The 27,659-nt window shown below is 38.4% G+C and overlaps 2 protein-coding genes and 1 long non-coding RNA gene across 5 annotated transcripts in view; 1 reads left to right on the top strand and 2 right to left on the bottom strand.

Moving 5' to 3' along the window:
* mta2 (metastasis associated 1 family, member 2) overlaps positions 1 to 22,465 on the bottom strand; it is a 34,927-nt gene extending 12,462 nt beyond the window's left edge. Inside the window, exons 1-3 of the mRNA XM_067445269.1 lie at positions 22,023 to 22,465; positions 3,349 to 3,416; positions 2,299 to 2,392 (exon numbers count right to left, since the gene is read on the bottom strand). Coding sequence (XP_067301370.1) covers positions 2,299 to 2,392; positions 3,349 to 3,416; positions 22,023 to 22,050 — 190 coding nt within the window. The 5' untranslated portion in view covers positions 22,051 to 22,465. The remainder of the gene's footprint in view (positions 1 to 2,298; positions 2,393 to 3,348; positions 3,417 to 22,022) is intronic.
* Positions 17,121 to 27,618, top strand: LOC137077853 (uncharacterized). The gene is made up of 3 exons (XR_010905274.1): positions 17,121 to 17,261; positions 21,537 to 21,669; positions 27,502 to 27,618. It is a non-coding gene; the product is annotated as an uncharacterized lncRNA (long non-coding RNA).
* Positions 23,154 to 27,659, bottom strand: part of eml3 (EMAP like 3) — a 53,440-nt gene continuing 48,934 nt past the window's right edge. For all 3 annotated transcript variants that reach the window (XM_067445267.1, XM_067445266.1, XM_067445268.1), the window contains 6 exons: positions 27,522 to 27,610; positions 27,255 to 27,352; positions 26,995 to 27,082; positions 26,795 to 26,893; positions 25,808 to 25,938; positions 23,154 to 24,253 (listed from right to left, as the gene is read on the bottom strand). In XM_067445267.1, the coding sequence (XP_067301368.1) occupies positions 24,044 to 24,253; positions 25,808 to 25,938; positions 26,795 to 26,893; positions 26,995 to 27,082; positions 27,255 to 27,352; positions 27,522 to 27,610 (715 nt within the window). In that variant the 3' untranslated portion in view covers positions 23,154 to 24,043. The remainder of the gene's footprint in view (positions 24,254 to 25,807; positions 25,939 to 26,794; positions 26,894 to 26,994; positions 27,083 to 27,254; positions 27,353 to 27,521; positions 27,611 to 27,659) is intronic.

Genomic DNA, 27,659 nt, shown 5'->3' with positions numbered 1-27,659 from the left:
ATGAACTTCAAATGCATTTTTTAAATTTCAGTACTGAATATCTAGTCTGAAATACTGGAAAACAGCGGACATATACTGCTAAATGTGTTTTAATTTTTTCATCGCTGCTCTAACAGCGGTTGTTTGTAGCAAAACAGCACAACTTCTGTGTTTGCAATGCATTCTGAGCAGCGCAGAAGAACCATGTAGCATTTAGGCAAAGCTAGCGGTTGTCGTCATAACTAACGTTAGGTCTTGTTAAGAATATGGTATCTGGATCGAGTATTTTTTTAAAGTACTTGCGTAAGTGATGCCAGAATTTATTGTGGTATCAGTAATATTTCCGATACTAGTTTCGGAATTGGAACAACTCTACTTTAAAAGCCAGATGCGCATGCACTAGGGCTGCACAATGAAGCGCAGAGGCTAAATCACGATAAATGCATGCGCAGCTTCTGAGAGCAGCACGGCTGTGATCAGTAGTAAACGCTGCTCCACAAGCCAGAGGGCGCTCTCTGCACAGGGAACTCCAGGTATATCCTGCAGAAGTGCGATAGCACACGTCATTCACGGAAATCCATGAGGAAATCGCTATATGCTATGAACTTCATACTATCGGTGAGCTAAATAAACATATTAAAAGCTTTGGTTAAACATGACTAAATACTTCTCATGTTTGGAAAGATGTTTGACGCATTTTGCTTTTTCAAATACATGTTATAAGCAACTCAAACATGCAGTGCTTTTAGATGGAACAGTATTTACTACTGATCACAGAGCCGTCCTACACGGACAAATTGCACATAAAAGATAATCGCAGTGATTTTCGATTTGATAATCACGATAAGCCAAATCGTGATAAGCATGTTTTCATGTAAAGTGCGATTTATTGTGCAGCCCTAGCATGCACCATGGTGAATTCGCTATTTACATTGCAGAATTTGTGAGTGGAAAGACTGAACGCTTCTCCAGATAGGAATCCTTTTATTTTCATATGTACATTTTTGTGTGCTGCTGTAAGATACCCTGTGTACGTACTAAGCAAAGTGTATGCTAGGGGTGTAAGGAAATACCGATACACGTGAGTATCGCGATATTTTGTTTGGCGATACTGTATCGAGTCGCAAAAACACTGTATCGATATTTATATATTTATTTATTTACATCCAAGGTTCGTGGCTTTGTGTTCGAATTAAACCACAGACTGTATACAACCCAACCGCTAGATGGCAATGTTATCTCAGAACGTAACTGGTGCACGGAGCCGGAGAAGCGCAAGGTGAATGTGTGTGTGTGTGCATTAGCAAACCTCACAAGTTAAAATCCAGTACTCAGGAAAAATTTAATCAGAGAGCTCGCTTAACATCCTGACGTCATCCGCGTTGCTGAGAAGCGTTTCGATAGAATATAGCACATTTTCCTCTCAGTAACAAAATAAACGCACTCCAAAACTGACAGCGGTGGCAGCAGAACGAAATCATCTGATCATAGCGATGTGGATATGGATACACCAGCTCTGCAGTTCAGTAGCCTACTTGAAATGGCACTTTATACAATAGACTGCGTTAAAGAAAACAGCTTTACAGTATTAAATATAAAACAAACAGTCGTTCAGTCATGGAATGAATGAACTATGCACTTTCTGTTGCTAAATAGTTTAGAAATTAAAAACTGCTATACTGTGAAACATGTACACATAAAGAATCCTGCAGTCACTTTACTGTTTCCCTTTACTTAGATTGCACAAAATAGTGATATTATACTGTATTAATTAAATAAAACAGTTAATTGTCATGTTTTATGCATATTTGCGTTCTTTATTCTTTTAAATTAATCTTTCTAAAAAAATTACTTTTTTTCTTACAATATCACAATATATCGTATCGTAACCCTTGTATCGTGATACGCATCATATCGCCAGATTCTTGGCAATACACAGCCCTAGTGTATGCACGTTGTGCACCCGCATATAGGCGCATATTACTAACACGCCCATTAAATAACACACAAAAAAATACTGTGCTTTTGTCTGTTAATGGGGCAGTTGTTTTCAATTGCCTGAAACAATGCAACTGAACACACCTCGTTTTCAGACCAGCACACCCATGGGTGAACAGATGGGCGTGAGTGCATTTGCTATTTAAACAAAGTGGCGCTGGACGTGAAAATGATAACGGCTTTAGGCTGAAACTAGCAAAAACAACAACACTTGCTTCGCATCACAGCGGGCCACAATATGATACGGCCCAGTGACAGTTCATCTTAAGTATTAGGATGAGACAGGAACTCAAGAGAAGACTGAAACAGTTGGGTACTCACTTGCATTGCTATCGGCCAACGTGTTGAGGTTGGCAGATATATCTCTCCGCCTGAAGAGACAGACCACCTTGGCTTCTACATTTCCATTGGCAGTCTTGAGAGAGACATGCAGCAAGAAACAGTGTGAGAAAGACCAAGTACAAAATTAACATTTTTTTTCTATATAATGTGTGAAATAAGTGCCTAAAGTGCTATTACAGTCTTCATGTCATGGACTTGTAAAAACCCATAATTTCAGTAAAACTTTAACGGAAATTACTTTTAATAAGTCAAAGTGGGACTGAATGACACTGCCTATGATTTACAAAAAAAACGCATCAATATTTAAGCACCAAAGTAAAAAGTTGTGAGTAATATTAATAACGACATTTCTACTCACTTTCCAGCATTGAAAATGAACCACTCTATATGGAAATGATACTCTTTAATGCAACACACTGCGGATTAGAGTTATGTATATTCAAGACTAACCTGAATTCTGACTATACGTATACGTATTGAACAAAGACACCACTTCCATTAGTTTGCTGAGATTCATAGCCCTTCAAAATGAGGTTACATAAAAAAGTGTTTTAATCCCTGCTCCAGGATACAGGCCTGTGTCATTCTCAGCATTATATAAGTCTCTTAAAGCTGGGTCTTCATCTCAAACAGCCCAGCGTGCATCGGCAGACAACAGCATGATGGCTGAGCATTAGCAGTGCACAACAGAGGGGAGCAGGTGACAGAGACAGTCTGTTACGCTGTCAGGAGTGACAATGCATTAGCAGAGCGAGATGGCATATGTCAATCATCCATGTTCAGTGTAATGTTCAAATCTTTGCACATGCAATTGATGATGTATGATAAATGGCTGGCAGACATCAAAAGCCCCAACCAATCACAGTCAGCCTGACTCTAGGCGGTAACATTGGTGTTATAAGTCATACTGGTCAAAAACAGAATTGGCAAAAACATGCATGCATCAAGAAAAAGGAAGCAAAAGCAACATAACATTTTTTCTTTAAGGTTATGTTAAATGTTTAGAAGGGACATTGTTTCAAAACTCACCTTGTTGAGTTCTTCTATTCGGCGGATCAGATACGGGTTACTGGAGGAGTTTTCAAAATACACATAATCTGCAATAGATAAAAGAAACCATTTGTAAGTGACAGATCACTGAGCTTAATTTCTTAAAGAGATGTCATAATTTATTGATTCTCCCTTCGTTTTTCCTTTCTAAAAAAACAAAAAAAAAGTCTTCTAATTGTGAAATCCCACAGAGACCAGCCACTAGTCAGGTGGCTATAATTACATGGAAAACTAAAAGACCACAATACATTTCAACACTGGATTTACAGAAATCATTTCACTTTTAAGGAGTGTTTTCTCAACCATTCAACTTTGCTTATCTAATCAGCTCTTGAGAGACACATTCATTATTATTTGAATTATTATTCAGTAAGCCATTTAGCAAAGTATGGCTTTATCTTTGGGAGGCTTTCGTCTTTCAAACACATCTGTGATCCTGGACCACAAAACCATAAAGGGGGGATTTTTTTTTTTAAATTTTGATATTTATACATCATCTGAAAGCTGAATAAATAAGCTTCAATTGATACATGGTTTGTTTGGACAACATTTGGCCAAGATAAGCAAATAAGATACAACTATACGAAATTCTGGAATCTGAGGGTGTAAAAAAAATCTAAATACTGAGAAAATCGCCTTTAAAGTTAGAGCCCTGCACGGGCCTCAAATCTAGGCCCTAGCCCGGCCCGGGCCCGAGACGCTGAGGCCCTAGCCCGGCCCGTGTCCGACAGCTTATCAAAATTCTCGGCCCGAGTCCGACTAGAGCCCGGTTTTTTTTTTTTTTTTTTTTTTTACATTGTTGCAGCCATTAAAATAGTTCTGTTTTGTTTTTAATGTCAAAGTAGTTATTTTTCGTTTCGTTTCTTTAGTACGTTAATTTAGAAAAATGTTTAGAGCATTTTTTTGTTTGTTAAATGAAAGTTTTAATTTTTTTAAGTGACGACCAAAAGCGGCCAGCGGCCGACAGTGAGTTAACCGCATATTTAATTAATTTAGTCTCTCAAATCAACTCTTGACTTGTCTTGCCTATAATAAAATCCATAAAACACTTCAAGCATCACAATGTTAGTTAATTTCGCCAACTATTACCACCAGTAGCCTAAAAGGCATTTTTGACGAGCTGAGGCAGGCTGATTCTGCTCGCGGCTCTCGCAAATGGAGCTAAACAAATAAAATAAAAAAAGCACATGCAGGTTGTCTTATAGCCTACCTTACACCTACGCAAAATGAATATAAATCCCATCTTCAATTCCCGGGGTATATGCTCATTTAACGGAGTTTACAGCAACGGAAGCAAAAGATTAAGATGCATTTTATTCAGCAGCTTATTTCAGATTCAAATACCACATAAGAGAGCGCGACGCACTGGTAAGATAATGATCTCATTCATCTCATTCATTTTTATTGAAGATGGTGTTTTTGACTATATTAGACTTATTTTAAGTTTCATTTACGGCCATTTGCGTTGGCTTGCATTAGTCATTTGCGGCGATGCAACATATACAACATATAGCCCATAAAACATTGTGACACATAATGACATAATGTTTGAAAGTCTGTAGGTTAACATAAATGCAGATAGGCCTAATTGTAATAATAAAAGACAACATAACCTAATTATCGATTTTGAAATATTAAACCAGTCAATACAGAACGAATTATTCTGTAGCCTTTTGCCGTCAATACCATGGATATGGCATGGGCCGGCTACTGCCGAAGTTGTCTTTGCTGTATCAATAGGCAATATATTTATATTTAACATGAAGTAGGGCTTCCCTGTACATTAATAGCACCAGACGCCCCGCGGATGACACGCAACAGAAACGCCATGCTCACACCACGCTTGCAGTGTGTCTCCGCGCTGAAGAAACGCGCGCTGCTGCTGGCGCGGACTCTGAACCTATGCTCTGAACACTGTGCGAGCCATCTTAACAATTGCGTTAGCTATTATGGTCTCGTGTTGTTTCCACCAGCGCAGAACTCATTGTTCCTTTTAATTGATAAAATAAATATAAACCGAAGGAGAAGCCTATAAAAAGGCCCGAAGCCCGGCCCGCGTTTTAGGTATGACATGAAAATTGGCCCGAAGCCCGGCCCGAGGGGCGTAAAAAAGTCGGGGCCCGTCGGGCTCGGGCATAAATGCAGGGCTTTATTTAAAGTTGCTCAAATTAAGTCCTTAGCATATTACTAATAATAATACATGTGTGATATATTTATGATAGGACATTTACAAAATATCTTCATGGAACATGATCTTTACTTAATATCCTTATGATTTTTGGCATTAAAGAAAAATCGATAATTTTGACCTATACAACGTATTGCAAATATACCCGTGAGACATATGACTGGTTTTGTGGTTTCCATTTTTAAAATATATTTAATTATTAGCTTTTTAATTATTACCGTATTGTTCCTAATATAAAACGACCCTGATTATAAGACACCCCCCCTTCAAGATATACATTTTGGAAAAAGGCTTTTTGAAGAGCAAATCTTCTATTTTATCAAGGCAATTTTTATAAAGAAAATTTTACATTTTGCCATATTTTTCATACTTTCATTTTTATATTTAAAGCATGGTAAACTGTACAAACGATCACATTTAGAATTAAACACTTTTTGGCATACCATAAAAATAACTCATAGCTCATCTGAATTACATAACAATTAGGCCTTATGTGGCTATGGCTAACGGAAATTTCAATAACAGTACTGGAAAAAGCTGGGTTAAAAACAATAAGAACCCAAATTGCATTGAAAATGGACAAACCCAGCGGTTGGGCTGTTTTAAGCAATCATTTAACCCAACAGCTGGTTTAAAACAACCCAATTGCTGGGTTTGTCCAGTTTCAATCCAGCATTTTTTAGAGTGTAGAAACAAATCTTATTGTGGTTTTAAAATCGAAGAACCGTTTTACATTGGAAGATTAGTCCCATCAGCAAGGCATGCAAAAATGACAGTCGCGCGCGTGGCTGTTAGACGGTAAGCTTTTCTTTGACTTTATATTACCGTCTTTTTGCGCTTGCGATCTTCTAACATCACACTCTGACAGTATTTCTTGGCACACTCTTTCTACGCATATTTGGCGCCACCTATTGTTGCGGGTGTATTATTGACATGTAAAAGTCTAGACCCACAATATAAAAACCCCAATGTTTTTTTGTATTTCTAAGAAAAAGCATTGTCTTATATCCAGAACAATACAGTAAACTCACAAAACCCCTTGCAATTCCATCATAAACCACAGTTTGGGAAATCCTGATGTAAAGAAATGTTTAATGCACTTAATGTTGTAGATAAGAAAAAAGCAATATATTTTTATATAAGGAATACTTTCTCTTTCTATTGTTACATCAATATGGTACAATATGATTCATTAAGTTCAATGTCATAGACGAGTTAGGTCACAATTGAAAAGTAATCAATAAGTAGTCAAATTTTATTACCTAAAACATGCAATGAACGGATTATGTTAACTAAAATTATCATCATGTAATTTTTAATCATTAATCTACCCATTAGTGACTATGTATGTGTATATATTAGGGATGCTAACGATTAATCAACGACTGATTAATTGTCTATATAACTAATTTTATAAAACCCTTTATTTGTGCATAATTTTAAGGTCCATACGGCTCATGCACAAAACACATGTAGCAGACACACGAGGAAAAGAAGCGAGCGCACCAAAGTCACATATTTTATGCAATAGATTGGGTAGGCTAGCAGTTTATTTCAATAAATAATTAAACAACAATCCAAACAAGTGATTTTACTGAACATAAGATGATCTACTTGCATGTGTAAACGCCACAATAATAGGTACACAGAATAAACAACAAGTAATAAGATCCTGGGTAGCATTTCCCAAAAGCATTGTAAGCCTAAGTAGATCGTAGAAACATTACCACAAATAGTCTCTATGATCAACTTGCCATGTCAAAGATGTGAGATCTACTATGGTTAACATTTCACAAAGTTACAAAAAAAAAAACGTAGCACAACATCATCATGTTTACACATGCGTCAGTGGCACTTTTTACATAGTTTGGTCTCTAACTGAAACAAATATGCTTGTATTTCTGCTACTTGAGACCTTTTAAACAATATTTGACAAGTCTGTCTGTTAATGTACGATGATTTTACAGACCACAAGCAGTTATTTTAAGACCACTTCTAATGTCAGCAAAATTAAAAGCACTTGTTAAGCGATGGACGGTCACATTCCCTATATTCACTGCAAGCCAAGCTTCTTTGTAATTACTTTGCTTATAAAGCTGATGAAGAACCATCAAACCTAGCCAAGAAGCATCTGTCACTATTCTGACTTTAAGACTTCTGAAGAGATCGACAGGTCAGTTATCATTCAAACCATATCATTTAGACATTTATTTTATTTTTACACTGATCAACACACATACAGTCTTGTTCAAAATAATAGCAGTACAATGTGACTAACCAGAAAAATCAAGGTTTTTAGTATATTTTTTATTGCTACGTGGCAAACAAGTTACCAGTAGGTTCAGTAGATTGTCAGAAAACAAACAAGACCCAGCATTCATGATATGCACGCTCTTAAGGCTGTGGAATTGGGCAATTAGTTGAATTAGTTGAAAGGGGTGTGTTCAAAAAAATAGCAGTGTGGCATTCAATCACTGAGGTCATCAATTTTGTGAAGAAACAGGTGTGAATCAGGTGGCCCCTATTTAAGGATGAAGCCAACACTTGTTGAACATGCATTTGAAAGCTGAGGAAAATGGGTCGTTCAAGACATTGTTCAGAAGAACAGCGCACTTTGATTAAAAAGTTGATTAGAGAGGGGAAAACCTATAAAGAGGTGCAAAAAATGATAGGCTGTTCAGCTAAAATGATCTCCAATGCCTTAAAATGGAGAGCAAAACCAGAGAGACGTGGAAGAAAACGGAAGACAACCATCAAAATGGATAGAAGAATAACCAGAATGGCAAAGGCTCAGCCAATGATCACCTCCAGGATGATCAAAGACAGTCTGGAGTTACCTGTAAGTACTGTGACAGTTAGAAGACGTCTGTGTGAAGCTAATCTATTTTCAAGAATCCCCCGCAAAGTCCCTCTGTTAAAAAAAAGGCATGTGCAGAAGAGGTTACAATTTGCCAAAGAACACATCAACTGGCCTAAAGAGAAATGGAGGAACATTTTGTGGACTGATGAGAGTAAAATTGTTCTTTTTGGGTCCAAGGGCCACAGGCAGTTTGTGAGACGACCCCCAAACTCTGAATTCAAGCCACAGTACACAGTGAAGACAGTGAAGCATGGAGGTGCAAGCATCATGATATGGGCATGTTTCTCCTACTATGGTGTTGGGCCTATTTATCGCATACCAGGGATCATGGATCAGTTTGCATATGTTAAAATACTTGAAGAGGTCATGTTGCCCTATGCTGAAGAGGACATGCCCTTGAAACGGTTGTTTCAACAAGACAATGACCCAAAACACACTAGTAAACGGGCAAAGTCTTGGTTCCAAACCAACAAAATTAATGTTATGGAGTGGCCAGCCCAATCTCCAGACCTTAATCCAATTGAGAACTTGTGGGGTGATATCAAAAATGCTGTTTCTGAAGCAAAACCAAGAAATGTGAATGAATTGTGGAATGTTGTTAAAGAATCATGGAGTGGAATAACAGCTGAGAGGTGCCACAAGTTGGTTGACTCCATGCCACACAGATGTCAAGCAGTTTTAAAAAACTGTGGTCATACAACTAAATATTAGTTTAGTGATTCACAGGATTGCTAAATCCCAGAAAAAAAAAATGTTTGTACAAAATAGTTTTGAGTTTGTACAGTCAAAGGTAGACACTGCTATTTTTTTGAACACACCCCTTTCAACTAATTACCCAATTGCACAGCCTTAAGAGCGTGCATATCATGAATGCTGGGTCTCATTTGTTTTCTGACAATCTACTGAACCTACTGGTAACTTGTTTGCCACGTAGCAATAAAAAATATACTAAAAACCTTGATTATTCTGGTTAGTCACATTTTACTGCTATTATTTTGAACAAGACTGTACATAGCCTAACATAAGATCGAATATCACAAAATCTCCAGCTTTCGTTTCAACCAATGACATTTAGATCTCATTATATTTGCATGCGTCCTATTGCACTATTTACATTCGCGTTAGACACAACCGACTGTGTTTATGTGAATACTCACTAAAGACGGACATTTGTACATAATTCTCTGTATTTGACTGTTTAAGGAAACTTAATTTGTAATGTGCGAGCTCTAAGTGACAGGCGTGTGTGTGTGTCGTTGTTATGAGCTCATATCTCCTGTAACTGTTATTACGAAATGCTATAAAATCGTTTGCATGTTCAAATGATTTCCGTTATCCATCCCGAGACGAGCGTGAAATGTTGAATCGGATTAAGCAGATTGCTTTAGTGTAGTGCGATGTCTTTTGAAACCAGAAGCAATTTGCTAATTTTGAGAGATTTTTGCTGAAATTATTTCTCACAAGAAGGTTTTCAAATGACTGATTTGATGTGATAAGCTTTGCTGATTAATTTACTAATACACATTTGTGGTAATTTCCCACTTTATAAACTCAAAACTTGCATAATTGTACTCATTCTCGTGCAATATACCCCCGCTAATATCAGACCATGTGGTATCGTTTTAATATCGGTACTTCGGTATTAGATTGTGGTACCGTACCGAAGCCAACATTGTGGTATCGAGCCATCCCTAGTTAGTTAACGATGCAGTAAAGGGTTTCACTGTACTTTAGCTTCAGCATGCGCAGTTATAAATGCACAGCATTAATAACTACTGGAACTGTCATATACATAACACTGTAATGAGAACATTTAATAAAACATTGTCAATTCTTAGGGTTTAGTTGTGTTTCAGCATGCTGTCGCGCATGAAAGAGCGCGTCCACAACGCCTTCTGACCAGCAGAGTTAAGTTTGCTTGGGCATTCGCGTCATTATAAGCATATGGAAGTCGCAATATTAAGTTTATGTAGTATAAACATCTGATTACGTCTTCACCTGTGCGTGACTTTGTGCAAATATCATTTGTAATATTATATTTATTTCGTATAAATGTCTGATTGTTCTCATGCATGATGCGTTTAGTTGTTAACCTAAGCTCTTCCGTTTACGGCTGTTCATTCTCTTCAGCTTCAGCGCTCACTCTCAAACAGCAATGTTATTTCATAGACTAATATTAAAGATGTTTACTGTAATACTTTTTTTTCTTCCAAAAACACAAACATTATTTTTAATAACTAGCACTTTTATTGTTCTTGTATTAATTTCATCAACATGGTTTTTTAAAAACCATTTCCTCATTGTCCATGTGGAGGCTATTTCACACGTCACAAAGTTAATTAAAATGTGCATTTAGATTTATCGGCCAATATATCGGTTATCTGCATTAAAATATAAATTATCGGTATCGTCCAAACATTCATATGCATCCCTAATCAGGATTACAGTAACCAAGTTATCACAATTATCAATATTATCATGATTTTGTTAAAATGAGATGGAAAGAGCTGATACTGAAAAGAACTGCACATACTAGTTTTATATTTCAAAATCAACAAACAAATAAAACAAGCAACTCGATGCCCTTTAAGCAATACTCTATTCTGAGGCATTTCCTTGCTTATAATGACCGTCGTCAACAGTAACACATTAACAGCGCACATCCATGTATCACAACGGTTGTGCATTCGTTTCATTCAAATGCAACTTGGCATCTTGCGTGTCCATTTTCAACTGTATTTCAAATGAAATCAGAGCACCTCCCATTAATACTACTACAGTATTGTTGTTAGGGCTGGGCAAAAAAAAAACAACGATTTTTCGATTAATCGTTTTTTTAAATCTGGTCGATTCAGAATCGATTCTCAAAGGCCACGAATCGATTTTTTCCAAAATTTATTTTCACTAACATTGAACATAAGATTAACGTAAATCTAATTACTAGTCTCCTCCACTAGATGTCACCCATTTGCCTTGCGTGATCTTACAAAGGAACAAGAGGCACACATCATTTATCCATTCAGTGCTTAAATGGCAGCTTCCGGTGCGTTGTCGCCTTTTATAATGCTGAGGTGAAATGCTGAAGTAATACTAAAAATCTGCGGAACCATTTGATGTGAAAACACACACACAGCCGAGCACACACACACAGCCGAGCACACAACTGCTACAAATAATCACATACACGCGAATGCATGCCTTGCATTAGGATCAAACTTGAGCAGTCACTTAAGCATGTACGTTAGCCATTAGACATATTCAAATCATAGTCCATATACAGCACAGGATCAATAATTCAAACCCTAATAGCTTATATTATAAACAGATTTCCTCTAATAATAGTTAGTCCACAGTCAACTTAAGTCAGCACGTTAAGGTATTGTTGTCCGTTACCACTACTCAACCATAGACTAAAAAAATAATGAACGCATTTCTCATGTATGAAAAGTAAATGCACACGAGCGGCAAAATCGCAAGAAAAGCTTGTTGTGTACTGAAAATTGCTATAAAAAAATCATCCAATATCCTAGCTTTTTAAGTTTTAGAATAAATATATCAAAACATCCATAAAATACTTCTCAGATATTTTTTTTTAAATAGTTGCATTTAACAATTGCATGTATTTGAAATATAGAAATGCATTCTGTTTTAATGTACTCATTTGTACCTAAAATAAAAAGTTTAACATACATGATTGTGGCTCTTCATTTCTTTTTAATTACCCATTTATGTTCACTGTTCTTTTTTATAAATACCTTTATTATTTGTATTAAATCTATATTCATTTGAGCTGAATCGAGAATCCAAAATCGAATCGAAATCGAGATCGGATCGATTTAAGGACTTGTGAATCGAAATCGAATTGGAACATCTGAATCGATACCCAGCCCTAATTGTTGTGATCATCTTGTCTTGTCGATTGCTTTGTACGCTGTACCAAATAGATTTATAATCATTGATCTTAATTGCAGACTTTCTTGCATCTTCTGCAGACAGTGACCATCCTCGATTAAGTTTCGCTCAGGACTTTTGACCACACCTCAGATTTGGTCCTTTTAGAAGCCTGAATCTGAACCTAAACTCTCCCGAGCGCTGTCTCTGCCTTCCGCCATTTCTTCTCATTCAAAAAAAAAAAGGGTTGTGCGCTGCATCTGGAGTTAGCAACAGTATTTACAGCGAGTTTTCAAATTCGTGATAATCAAACATGTTTTAAAGGTTAATATTAACTGTCAGTACATTTTATTTTGGTTTATCGTGAAACCATTAATCGTCCCATCCCTAGCGCGTTCTGTGTTGGAATGTCTGTTTTTGTTTTGGTCTGTCTGAGACTGCACACCACCAGTTTACCCAATAGTATTTCGACACCACAGGTTGCCAGTTGGCTGAAAACAGCATACTGTAGCAGCCACGGTAGCCATAACTGGATTAAAGACTGCAGATTCTACCCGACCTAAAGCCTCTGTTACCCCTTTTCCACCAGAATGAACCGAGTGCTAGTTCAGAGCCCGTGCTAATGTGAGTTCTAAGTTGGTTCGACTTGAGAGCCTTTATGAACCGGTTTGGCTTTCCACATGTAAGAGAGCCACCGCAGAGCTAGGTCTTACGTCACTGTATACGTCTCATCTTTCTCGCTAGCGTTTTAGCAATGCTAGCGAGGCAGCGGGAAATACAAACACACCAGGCTTGTTCGAGATGCATCGGCGCTGCGCAGACCGATCCGTGTATGATATTAAAATACCGCGTGAGCGATTCAAAAGCATAAGGAGTCGTTGGCGCTCGCTCTACTTTGATGTCATACGCAATCAGTCCGCACAGCGCGCGCCGATGCATCTCGAACAAGCCTTCCCTCAGTGGCTCATGGCTTTATGATCCTATATCAGCATTAAAACGCCGCAAATCCAACGCATTCGCGCAGCTCTCCATGATTTGTATAGACGGAGATTACAATCCAGCAGCTGTTAGCTTGATTAGCTGCTATTGAAAAAAATGGCGGTCACAGGTTTGTGTTCATCTTGTTGATCACGGTAACGCCGCCCCCAGCCGGTGACGCAAGCGGTTCTTACTTCTAGCCCAGCAATGTTTTGGTGTTACTTAAGAACCACTTTTCCTGGCTCGGAGCTGGTGCTTTGGCTGTGGAAACACAAAGAACCGATTTGAAACTAGGCTCTGGCTCCGATTTAGCACCAGCACTGCCTTGGTGGAAAAGGGGTATGTATCCATCTAAAATCTCTAATATGCGGATAAATCAACTCCAACTTACAGTGTGGCTTTCATTGTCAATCGCACTCGCTCCTGTTGAGTGTCCTCAAAGTGGAAACGCACATAAGCGCCGAATCTGAGGAGGAGGGGGCGGGGGAAACAACTACTCCAATATTGTAAATTTGGACTACCTATTTCGACCACTAGCTGTCAGTCCTACATAACGCACCTTTAAGTAAAGTGAGAACCAAGCGGCAAACTCCCCCAGTTTCTGTTGAAGCCAAAACGGAAGTGACTTAAACTGCAATTCATCGACTGGCCACTAGAGTCAGGCTCCAGAAGGGAGCAGAATCTCATGTTAAAACGCCCAATTTTACAGCAGAAAAAAAACATGATTACAGCCTGGTACAAATTATGTTTTTGGTCTATACATCTAATTTTGCCCTTCATGACAACTGTGAGGGGGTGATTTTTTTTATAACTTTCTGCAAAATTAAGGGTGTGGCCACTTTGAGTGACAGGTGGACAGCCATTTGTCTGCTATCTGTTAGTCATGGTGTCACCTCAGCTCCGCCCACGTCCCGCCTCTTTGCCCATTTTCTGATATACGGGCGTGACGTGCTGCCAAGAGGGCAACGGCCAGCTCGCCCCTACTTTACGCTTCAGAACTGCTCTTGAGAATCCTATGGGTGACATCACGGACACTTACACCCATATTTTTTTACAGTCTATGGTGATAACTTGTTAGTGCCCTAGTGCCCCCTTTCAGATTTGAGAGGTTATGTTTAAAGATTGATCGATCGTTAAACAACGACTGCTTACGGGAATTTACGTAAATTGATATTCCTAGTATGCATCTAATGCATAAATATACAAATAAATTGCAGACATTGCAATTGAGGTTTGAGGAACTTATGAACACAAAAACAATACAAATCTATTTCTAAATTACTCTTAACTTTATAAGAGTATACTAGGTATAAGTATATCGTGTATAGTGTGTCATTTAAGACACAACGTAACATTCAGTGTCTGTTATATTCTTGCAAATGTAATCCAAATATTATCATGACAGTTAAATATCAAATATTGACCAATACTGATCCATAAAAATAAAATAAAGTCTATTATAAACCAATAAGTGATATGCTTCCTATATGTTGTACATTCCAATTTCGACAAATAAAAACACCTGTTATTCATAAAGTTCAACACAACTCATTCATATATGTAATATTCTAGTTGAGTTGAATACAGCTTTGATCTAACAACAGGAAAGCAATAGTCTATTTAAATCCAAAGATGTGTGAGAAAAAAAAATACAGATTCCATTACTAAACACGATCAATCAAATCATTCACACGAGTTCCATAATCATAGAGAAAGTGACGAGCAATTGTGTACGGATCAATATTGAGAGCACATGCGATGAGGCACGGTCAACTGCCTGTACACATCACTTCAGTTGTGTAATAATCACTCTCTCTTCTGGTCTGAGCTGGTCAGCTCTGGACGTTCTGCTAGACGTTGATCTTTGATCGGACTAACGCTTTCTTTTCTCGCCTCTACTCAGCCATGTTCTTAAGCTGTGCCACAAGGGATAATTCAAAATGGAGGTCTCTCTCCCAAGTTCACGAGCTTCATCAATCAGAGAGACAGTGAGGAGCGACTGAGCCGCATGGATCAATAATTTCCCTCAAGGAGAAACAGGGTCTAGCCATCTGCTCTTCAAGCAGGGATGTGTTGTATTGTTAGCTCTTGGCATCTGGTGTTCAGAGACACCTAAAAATCCACTGGGGCTTGGAGACAAAAACAGTATACAACGTAAACCTATAGGTGAAAGGCATCATTTCTGCGTAACTAGCGTCGCTAAAAAGAATAGTAAAAAATGATGGTTTCCTGAACAATATCCTACTCTGCCATTGATCAGAAAAACAGATCCAGTCCTGTTTTACTCAACTGAATAAGGTTTAATAGGGTAAACAGATTTTGAGGAAAAATTTCAACTTACAAATTGCTTACTTGGTTGTCACTCTAAAACATTAAAGTCAATGACGATCTTCATTTGAAGATTTCAAGATTTGTCCTGCCTGCGAATGAACACCGAACATTATTATCGTTTCCAAATATTGTGAATTTTGAGTATGTCTCTCAAGTGTAAAATAAGTGTCCAATTAAGCACTTGCATGCAGGTCATTTGTTATCATAAATAGGATTGGGCCGATAGACAACGCCATCGTCCATCGCCAGTGGCTGAGACATCACGATGTTGTTTCCATGTCATGCTTGTCACATGACTCACATCAGCCAAAATAGCGCTGTATGACAGATGTATTGCTTTTATTGACGTTTTTCCTTTTTTATTCAAAATATTCACAAACTTGCTTAACATATCTTTCTTATATTTCGATCCTCAAATGTGTAAGTGGGTGTTTTGTCATTTAAAAACCTTTATAAATGATCTTGATTTGTAACTTGAGAAGTTAGTTTGCGGTTCAGAGTCCTGTCAGTCGAATTTATATCATGTGAATTCATCAGTTTCTCCAAAAATAGATGCAAGTGGCTGGTGAACTGGGAGAAGTATAGAGTAAACTGTATGATATAAATAAAGCACGTCGACAGATTATATTTGAATGGATTGTTATTGCTTCTTCCATAGACACCAGTGTTTATTTTACAAACTGTAATGGTACTGTTTTTCTAGTACAGTGTTTCCCACACATAGACTAATCTGTGGCGGTGCGCCACAGAATCAACACAGTCAGTCGACACGTATTGCGTTTCGTTATATATTTTTTAAAATGCTATTTAAAACACCTAATCGTTCAGCGGCATTTTCTTTCCCTGCTCTCGCTCCCTCCATCTCTCTCTGTCACTCACGCATTGTCTCTATCTCTCACACACACTCACTCACACACACACACACACACACAAACAGACAGACAGACAATGAGACAGACACACAGACAGAGACAGACAAAGAGACAGACAGACACACACACAGATACACACACACACACACACACACACACACACACACACACACAGACAGACAGACAGACAGACAGACAGGCACACAGACAGACACACATACAGAAAGGCACACACACAGACAGACAGACAGAGACACACACACACACACACACACACACACACACAGAGAGACAGACACACACACACACACACACACACACACACACACACACAGACAGACAGACACACACACACACAGAGACAGACACACAAACACACAGAGACAGACACACACACACACACACACACACACACACACACACACACACACACACACATACAGAAAGGCACACAGACAGACAGACAGACAGGCAGACACACATTAGGTCTGTCAACGAATATTCTAAATTCGAATTTATATTCGAATAGTTTATAAAAATGAATTTCGAAGGTGAAAATTAATACTCAAATGAAATGAAATAAAAAAGCGGAAAAAAACGCTGTGGTAGTAGAGGCGCCAAGGAAGTGGAAACGAGAATTAAGACGGCAACGCAACAGGCAAATCAACAAGACAAAAGTAAATATTGGAGTGGCCTTTCCAAGATGGAAAGAGCTCATGGGGAGCAGCGATTTTAAAAAGGACGCCGATGTTGCCTGCTTTCTTCTCGACAGGTAATATTAATTCAGCCTATTTGTGTATATCGGCAGTTTTATTGTTGTTTGGCTAATTATATCATGGTGTGCTGTGCATAACACTAGAACGACGTCTAGGATGTCCTCGCAGCAATGATGAAAAAGTATTGTTTACCGTGTTCTATGACGGATAACATGAGATTAATATTTTAATTGCATTATAATTTGTAGGCTATATATGCAGGCACTTTGTTATTTTTCATTTTGTACTGTATACACAATTAATGTAGTCTAATCTGATAATGCAAGTGTAAGTTAGCTGTTTCTAAGCGAGACTTTCACCTTTACTTTTAAATCTGTCCTGTAATCTTATTCATTTAAGATGTATTATTGTACGATGTAAATATATTTCACACTATGACACCTTATTATGACTAGCCTACACCTATGAATGGGGCACTGGTAACGTTAGGTCATTAGAGAAAATGATATAGCCTACAATGTAAACTTTGCCTTACGCTAGTGATGTCGTACAATATACAGAATAATGATAGCACTGATAAAAGTTACTTTACTCAGATTAGCTTGCATTCGTCTGGGAACCTGATAGCTGATGTTAGCAATGAAATGGTAAAAAAAAAAAAAAAAAAAACGAAAACGTAAAACTATTATTCATTTCACATAGATTAATTTGATCATAGATCATTTGGCAAATTAAATAACTTATAATACTTTTCAAAAGTAACCTCATCACTTGAAGCAACACTCATCGAACAGGTCGAACTGGAAGCCATGATTAAATCGGCCACTGTAGGAGTTGAAACGAAATCGAAATTGAGAGGAACAGAAACTATTATTCACTGGATGGCATGGAGTAAAATATCACACAGTGTAGCTTTAACACACATAGAGAGAGACAGACAGACACGCATACAGAGAGACAGCCAGACACACATACAGACAGACAGACAGACACACATACAGACAGACAGACAGCCAGACACACACACATACAGACAGAGAGACAGCCAGACACAAATACAGACAGACACACATACAGACAGAGAGACAGCCAGACACACACACATACAGACAGAGAGACAGCCAGACACAAATACAGACAGACACACATACAGACAGAGAGACACAAATACAGACAGACACACATACAGACAGAGAGACAGCTAGACAGACACACATACAGACAGAGAGACAGCTAGACAGACACACATACAGACAGAGAGACAGACAGACACACATACAGACAGAGAGACAGCTAGACAGACACACATACAGACAGAGAGGCAGCTAGACAGACACACATACAGACAGAGAGGCAGCTAGACAGACACACATACAGACAGAGAGGCAGCTAGACAGACACACATACAGACAGAGAGGCAGCTAGACAGACACACATACAGACAGAGAGGCAGCTAGACAGACACACATACAGACAGAGAGACAGACAGACACACATACAGACAGAGAGACAGACAGACACACATACAGACAGAGAGACAGACAGACACACATACAGACAGAGAGACAGACAGACACACATACAGACAGAGAGACAGACAGACACACATACAGACAGAGAGACAGACAGACACACATACAGACAGAGAGACAGACAGACACACATACAGACAGAGAGACAGACAGACACACATACAGACAGACAGACAGACAGACACACATACAGACAGACAGACAGACAGACACACACACACACATACAGACAGAGACAGACACACAAACAGACAGACAGACAGAGACAGACACACAGACAGACACATATACAGACAGACAGACACACATACAGACAGACAGAGAGAGACAGACACACATACAGAGACAGACACACATACAGAGACAGACACACATACAGAGACAGACACACAGAGACAGAGACAGACACACAAACAGACAGACAAACAGACAGACGGAGACAGACACACAGACAGACACATATACAGACAGACAGACAGACACACATACAGACACACTAGAGACAGACAGACACACATACAGAGAGAGAGAGACAGACAGACACGTACAGACAGAGAGACAGACAGACAGACACGTACAGACAGAGAGACAGACACATACAGACAGAGACAGACAGACACATACAGACAGACAGATAGACACATACAGACAGACAGATAGACACATACAGACAGACATACACATACAGACAGAGAGACAGACACACACACACACATACAGACAGAGACACATACAGAGAGACTGACAGACAGACAAACATACAGACAGACTGACAGACAGACACACATATAGACAGAGAGACAGACAGAAATAACATCAAACCACCAGTGTAAATAAAGCATTGAACCCATTGAAATCACTAGACAAGTAGCCTATCCCCTCTGAATCTTTATTAGGAGTCTCAATTAACACCCCATGACAAACCACATAAGCTTCACTGAACCAAAACCGGCTCAATTATAGCCCTGGTTCGAAACACTTCAATTCTCTCTTGCTGACAAACAGAGCAGTTGCATCTTGCCTTGTTTGAACTTAATGCACCACAGAAGAGGAGAGGAAGCCCTTATCCTTTAGCATGCTTATGATTACAGTAACAGTTAACTACTACAGTGTGCCATGTTTGCATAGTAGGAGAGCAACATTCAAACCAAGGGTTCAGTGAGCACAAGCGTCCAAGACAAAGATGATATCTCATCATGTATTCTAGTGGTCAAACAATATGGATCTCTTAAAGCCCAAACATATCTACATTCACATTATATTAATTAACTTGGCAGATGCTTATATTCAAAGTGATATACAAATGATATTTAGAAAGCACAGTGACCAAGAGGGCTGACTGGCATATAACAGTCGTATTATTGTAAATGAGACTGAAATGGACTTCTGAAATTAATAATTTTACATATTTAAAATGCACTAAAAAGACTAAAAACTGAAACTGTTTAGTATCCATTGGCAAGGGTTTTGGTAGAATAAAAAGTTTCCATGTAACAGAAGTACAGATAGATATTTTCTTCTGTATTGTGAAGTATGTCCAAGCAAAAAGGATCAACGAAAAATAAATGATGGTTGTTGATTGGATTGAGGCAGATTTGAATGAGAGCTTGCAGTTGATTTCAATAAAGGGGCGGGGTTTAAACAGACTGAATGATTGGAGAAGTCTGGCATACATCACATGAACATGCACCGATAATTTGTTCACAAGAATAATGTGCATTATATACATACACACACACACACACATCCATACAGACTGTTTTGGATATCTGCCAAGCAGACAGACTCTCGAAATGGTCAAATATCAATTAAAATTTCAGCCTGTCCAGTATATCACTACTCAAATACTGGTTTATTTATACTGTATTCTAGGATGAATGAAGACAAAAACAAACTCTGATCAAATGGGTAAAAATAAAGCGAATTGGGGCAGCATTTGAGTCACAAAGCTTCAGATTCACAGAGGTGAAATGTAGGGATGCAAGGGCTTGGGGCCAGAACATGAGGTCAAGTTCAATGACCTTAAAGCAGTACCTGTGTAAACCTCCAGAAACACTAGCGAACAGCACAGTGAAATGCACTGAGGTATGAAAAACCATCACTGCATTACAAACCTACATTGCACGATAACCAGCTTCTTAATGGTATAAAACATTAAAAAATGAGCAGATGCCGACTTCGCCTTCCTCTGAACCCAGTCTTGATAAACTCTAATGCATTTTGACAAGCGTGTAATAACTGAGTTTTTCTTCCAGAACTTCCCATCAAACCCTGCCTGATCAAACTGCAACTGCAATAAAGCAATCAGCAGCATCTGCTAAAGCAACAGAGCCTGATTGCCGTGACCTATTTACGGACGATTCCCGGATTTAAGAAAATAAAAGCATTATAAATGCACACGGCCACCATGTCACGCTGCAGTCAATGACGTTAACGAACGAGCGTGCAATATTATTTATACGGTAGACTGCGTTATAATACACACAATGAGGAGCATCTCTGACAATAGATGACAGTATACAGTAGAGATGACAATGGGTATATTCATATATTGAAAAATACTGCAGCTGGATTAATTAATGCAACTGTTATCAGCTCAGATCGCAAATGCATCTTCTGCACGTGTATGAAATATCAAGATCATAGAAATGATTCACGATTCATAAATGCACATATGAGCTAAACTAGCTGAGCTCTTTTGTATGAACACCAAATCCAGGTTCAAGTTCAGAATGTCTTCATTTCGTGATATCTTTATAAATGAACAATTGATTTACGTCGTTTCTTTTTTTTAAACAGGTAACGAAACTAAAAGTCTGCACCTCGTACTGCGAGACTCCCATACACACTCCACACAATTCAGCTGTCAGAAGTTTGACTGAATGGCACAGGCAACGTGCACGAGAAAAACTTGAATGAAAGTCTTGAAAAAGTGAGTAAAAAGCATCACAAGTGAATAAAATAACGGAAGGGTTTCCTTAAAATTAGCTCATTTGCTTGCGGCGGCTAATTAATTGAGCCAAAACTACGAGCAAAAAAGACCGAGTTTGCGACCCAATGCAAGTTTTTATATCCAAGTGAATTGAAAAGTGAACTTTAATACATGTATGAATAAATAAAATCGAGTTAACCCAAAAGCCGCCGTAACGAAACTAGCCTAACGTTAGCTCGCTTAGCAACGGGATTCCGCTCATTGTAACTAAGGCGGAAACAGCCGCTCGCGCTAATGCTAATGCTAACCCCCGCGAGCCCGCTGCTAGTGTTAGCCTCAACAATAATACTCACCTCCAACTCGGTACATGTTGGCCGCCATTCTCTCACTCTCCTAAACAAATACAATAATCACGGATTCCCACGTTGTGTAGACAGAATGTGTATCCAAAACTGGCGCTGGTTCTTTTGATCCTCGCGTGTGCTGGCGTACTTCCCCCCGTCGCGAGACAAAGCCGGGACCCGGCACGGCGCTGCCGCTGTGGCGGGTAAAAGTTTAAAGTTTCCGCTACAATGTTTCTCCGGATGGTAAAAAAATCGCGTCTTTGTTTCGGCGCTGCGATAAAACTCCCATCGAAGCCCCTCTCAGACATTCACACTTCACACGAGCCCTTGATAGCAAGCCTATCTCTCTCTTTCTCTCTCTCTCACTCCACTCTTCCTCCCATCCTCCGCTCCCTGCTTCATCCTCCTCTTCTTCACCTCCTCTCTGTTTCACACACACACATACGAGCGCGCGCGCGCGCACCCTCTTCTACAACGTCATCTTCGGAAGCCCATAACGTCACTTCGTCAAACTCCAGTAAAACAGAAACATGAGCTCGGGTAAATTATATATATTATTTTTTTTAAGCTGCATTTAAAAATTAAGTTATTATTATTTAAGGAGCACAATGGGGCACATTTTGGGCACCAAGCTAATGTGGAGAGACTTGTATCACTTTATACATCAAATTGATTATTTTATTACTATCATTATATATATATATATATATATATATATATATATATATATATATATATATATATATATATATATATATATATATATAATTTATTGTAATTGATAGGTTTACACTGTTTATATGATGTTATACTGAAAAGTATTTAAGCCCTATTAGGAGGAAATACACTGATATAATATATAAAAAGGTTCAATACATCAAATTTACACTGAAAATGATATGTATCAGATTGTATGCAGACATATGTATGTGTGGTAGGAACATAAGGCAGAATCAGGTTAGGACAGTGAAAACTGGTACAATACTTCCCTCTATTGATTTACAGGCGCCATCACAGTCTCACAAAAAAAGAAAAGAAAATCTTACTAGGTGGCGTTGCGTGATACTAAACCTTTTCCTGCTTCACGTCAGGGATTCACTTTTGATTGTAAAACTGGAAGTACACACAGACAAAAAAAAATATTTTAAAATGTATTTATTGATTAAAAATAACAAAAATTTCACATTGTTAAACAAGCTGAGAAAAGCTGATTTGATCCATAAAAGACATCTGAGAGGGAATTTTCCTGACAGCTAATAAAGCAATGATTATCCTGCTGCTTTTAACACAATTCTTCACAGAGACACATGACTTATGGCTAATAATGTAATAACACAATTATGCATGTAGTATTTGAACCCCCCCCACCCCCCAATAAAGAAACAGCAGTTGATTAAAATAAGCATATGAAAAACATTATGAAGTAATCAAGTACATGTAAACTTTAAGTACACTGAGGAAAGCATGATAAATGTAGAACATTTAGAGATTATTTTATTTCATTTAATACATCCTTCTCTCATGATGCATTACGAGATTTCTATTGGGAGAATTATATATTTTTTGCCAAAAAATGACAAGGCCCCAAAATAAAATAAAAAATGCATTAAGGAAAAGAAAAAAAAAACACTTTTCGTCATGCTTTTTCCGCCACACTTTTTTAAGTTTTATTTTTATATATATTTAAAAAGAATTGTCTTTTTTTTTTTTGAAGTGCAATATGACATGTCTTTAAAAAAAGAAGCCCAAAAACAAATATCAGACACTGTTTTTTATTTCTTTCTGGTAAAATGTTTAGCCTCAACAGGGTAACCTGTCAGTTCATAAAGAAATGAAGGTAGTGAATAGCTATGCATTATATCTGACTTCTCAATGTTCAAACGACACTGGGACATGTTTCACAAAAGCTGGCATAACCTTCCAAATGCTTCATGTCACAGCAGATTGCGCAAGAAGATATTTCCTCCTTTTATTTCCTGGAATATCTTCAAGCCTTTTTCACGCTCTCTTGATTCCTGGTATCGGTCTTTCTATAGTCCATTTTCTGGAGAACTAGAGGAAGAGCAGACAGAAGAGGAAGAAGCTAGATGTTCCTTATTGTCACTAGTCCCCGCCCCTTTAACTCGCCATTGGAGAATGCAGGTGTCTTTGCCGCCCAATGACAGGAGGTGACTGTCTTTATGAGTGAAACGAACGTTGGTCACATGACTGCCATGGCCCTCATACTTATAACTTGGAGCCTGGCAGAGAAATCGGGGAATAAATGATTGATGTCTTGCAGTACAAGCTTTTTTTTTGTTGACATAATATGAACCTGATACAGTAAATATGTAAATTATTCATCTGCATTTTTTAACTTTTAAATTGTAATTATTTTTAAAAATTGTAAGTATAACATACAATATCTGGCCTGTTAAAGGTATAGTTCACCTAAAAATAAAAATGGTCATCATTTTCTGATCCTCATATTGTTCCAAACCTGTATGAGTTTCCTTCTTCTGTTGAACACATGATGAAGATATTTTGATATTTAACAGTTGATGGCACCCATTGATTTCCAAAGTACACTATATTGATATATAAGTTTTAGGATGCCTGCCAAAAACGTCCATGTGAACTTTAATGACGTTACATTCTTAATCCGTAGGGTTTAATATGGAGTTGACACACCCTTTGAAGCTATAACAGCTTCTGCTTCAACTCTTCTGGGAAGGCTTTCCACAAGTTCCTTCACACCAAACTCGCTCATCCATGTCTTTATGGACCTTGCTTTGTTGTGTTGGAACAGGAAGAGGCCATCCCTAAACTATTCCAACTAAGTTGGGAGCATGAAATTGCCCAAAATGTCTTGGTATGCTGACGCATTAAGGTTTCTTTTCACTGGAACTAAGGAGCCAATCCCCTGAAAAACAACCCCACACCATAATCCCTCCTCAAATAAACTTTACGCTTGGCACAATGCAGTCAGGCAAGTACCGTTCTCTTGGTAACCGCCAAACCCAGACTCGTCCATCAGACTACTCAGACAGAGAAGTGTAATTTGTCACTCCAGAGGACATGTCTCAACTGCTCTAGAGTCCAGTGGCGGCGTGCTTTACACCACTGCATCCCACACTTTGCATTGCATTTAGTGATATAAGGCTTGGATAAGCTGCTCGGCCATAGAAACCTATTCCATGAAGCTCTCTACGTACAGTCCTTGAGCTGATCTGAAGGCCACATGAAGTTTGGAGGACTGTAGCTATTAACTCGGCAGAAAGTTGGCGACTTCTGCTCACTACCCACCTCAGCATGGGCTGACCCCGTTGAACGTTATATATTTAGTAGTGAGGAAATTTCACGAATGGACTTATTGCACAGGTGGCAGCCTATCACGATACGACGCTTAAATTCACTGAGCACCAGAGTGACCCATTCTTTCAAAAATGTCTGTAGAAGCGTCTGCATGCCTAGGTGTTTGATTTTATACAAGTGTGGCCATGGAAGTGATTGGAGCACCTGAATTTAATGATTTGGAGGGGTGTCCCAATACTTTGATTACAAACATTCTTAAAATAATATATTCCTTTGTGTTCAACAGATGAAAGAAATGTATTTACTTAAAAACCTAATAAACTTAAAGTTTGGAACAAGTTGAGGGGAAGTAAGTAATGACAAAATTAAAATTGCAGACTATCCCTTAACATGCAGAGTCTAATAAGATTTATTGTTTAATTTTATTTCCATTCTTAAATAAAAATATCTTCATTTTCAATGAGAGTTCAATGAGAATGGCACTTATGGCAGTGACTGACCTTTGGTTTGGGACATGGATACTGGAACAGATGAACCTTACAGAAGTCATCGGCCACTGCCACCATACTCTCACTGTGAGATCGACACAAGGCGTTGATGTCTGTCCCATCTGATCCCTCGAGCCACACACCTAGACAGCATTTCAGTGTTATTTTTCATTACACTGTGGAATAAATTGCATGCACACGCAGCTAATGCATACATACTACTTCTTCCAAAAACATGTTTTTGTCGTACCCTGATTCATTATGGTAAGCCTGTTATAAGTGTTTATATTTTAGACCTGACGGGTACTTTTCGCAGGAAATTGCATACATACATCACTCATCGCGTCATACCCATAAATAGAGAAAAGTTGCTCCGACTGCTTTAATGTGTGTATGGGACCAGTAGCGTCTCCTGGCCGTAAATTTAGGTAGGGCAGATTCTGGGTCGAAGTGCCAGTTGTTTATGATAAACACTGTGTAAGCTTTATAGTCTAATCAATGAACACATCAGATGCAACTGAAACTGCATCAAATGTCTGTGCTTTGTTGGTAATCTTTGCTTAAGTGCATATAATGTAAATAACAAGAACATATAATGACTCCAAAGTTATCCAGGGATAATGCCACAATGAATTAAGTGTGCGTCATAGGTGTGTGTGTGTGTGTGTGACTCTTTAGCTCCGCCCACTGCACGCCTTCACGAGTTTGTTGTTTTTGGAAAGAATCAGTACAGTGTATCTGTCTTTTATAAATATAATAAATCTAAAGATTCTTCGGAGATATGAAGGATGCAATACTACTCTATAGGCGCTCAAGATTAACATGAGACTGGCAGAAACTATGTTATGTGTCCTTTAACCAAAAAAATCCAGAAAAACAAACATGTAAAGGTTATAAATTGATTTGCTGGCCAGCATAAATAAAAAGTTAAAAGTTAAAGAAAGATAACAAAACACTGATAACGAACAATAATAATACAAATGTCAGGCTTTCTCTCACCCATGACATGGAATCCAAGCACACAGGTATAGGACGCCCACTCTCGATCTTTACTTTCAAACCGGTTCCTCAACAGCTTGCAGCCGCTTGCAATATCCCCTTTTTACACAAACAGAAACGTTTGAATGCATTTTAAATTAAATTACTCATTGTCATCTATGAATATGTCTCTGAATCATGCACACAAGCACAAGCCTTACAGTATAGAATTTCATAATCGCCGGAGTTAGACATGATGTATTTTCCATCTTTAGACCAGTCGAGGTGAGTAATGAAACTGGAGTGCCCCTGAAGTTACATTTAGGGAAGAGATATATCTGCATGACTTATCATGCACTTAAACACAAACACACTGCCTTAAATCACTATACACAACAAACTAACATGACAAACCACCATGAAATATTTTTACATCATTTAGGCTACTTGACCCAAATCGGTCCCAGCATGCTTTGCTTACTGTGCACTTTCCGAATCGCATGTAGCGCCGTCCGCCGTCAGTGACGCTGTAAATGTAGATGAAGTTGTCATGGGAACCAACTGCCAAAAAGCTGCCATCTATGTTTGGGTGAGCAGTAAAATAAAAGTTACTGATTGTAAACAGGCTTATGAGACCTGCAGAGAAGTACACACGCAATAAATGCATCCACATTAAAACACATGCCCTAAGCTAGAAACCTAAAGATGACTTTTTTTTTTTTTTGCAGTGATTTTGTTGACCTCTGACCTGGTGAGTATCTCATTACAGACAACTGCTCGTTCCCATCAGTCAGGTCTGACACCACATCTTTGGTTTGCAGATCCAGTACGACCCATCTATATAGGTAAGGGGTTAAAGACCACCATAAAGCCGTAAAAAAAAGGC

Source organism: Pseudorasbora parva, chromosome 1 (genome assembly GCF_024679245.1).
Source record: "Pseudorasbora parva isolate DD20220531a chromosome 1, ASM2467924v1, whole genome shotgun sequence".
NCBI lineage: Eukaryota > Metazoa > Chordata > Actinopteri > Cypriniformes > Gobionidae > Pseudorasbora > Pseudorasbora parva.
Note: the sequence above shows the minus strand (reverse complement) of the source record. Positions and strands in the feature narration are given on the sequence as shown.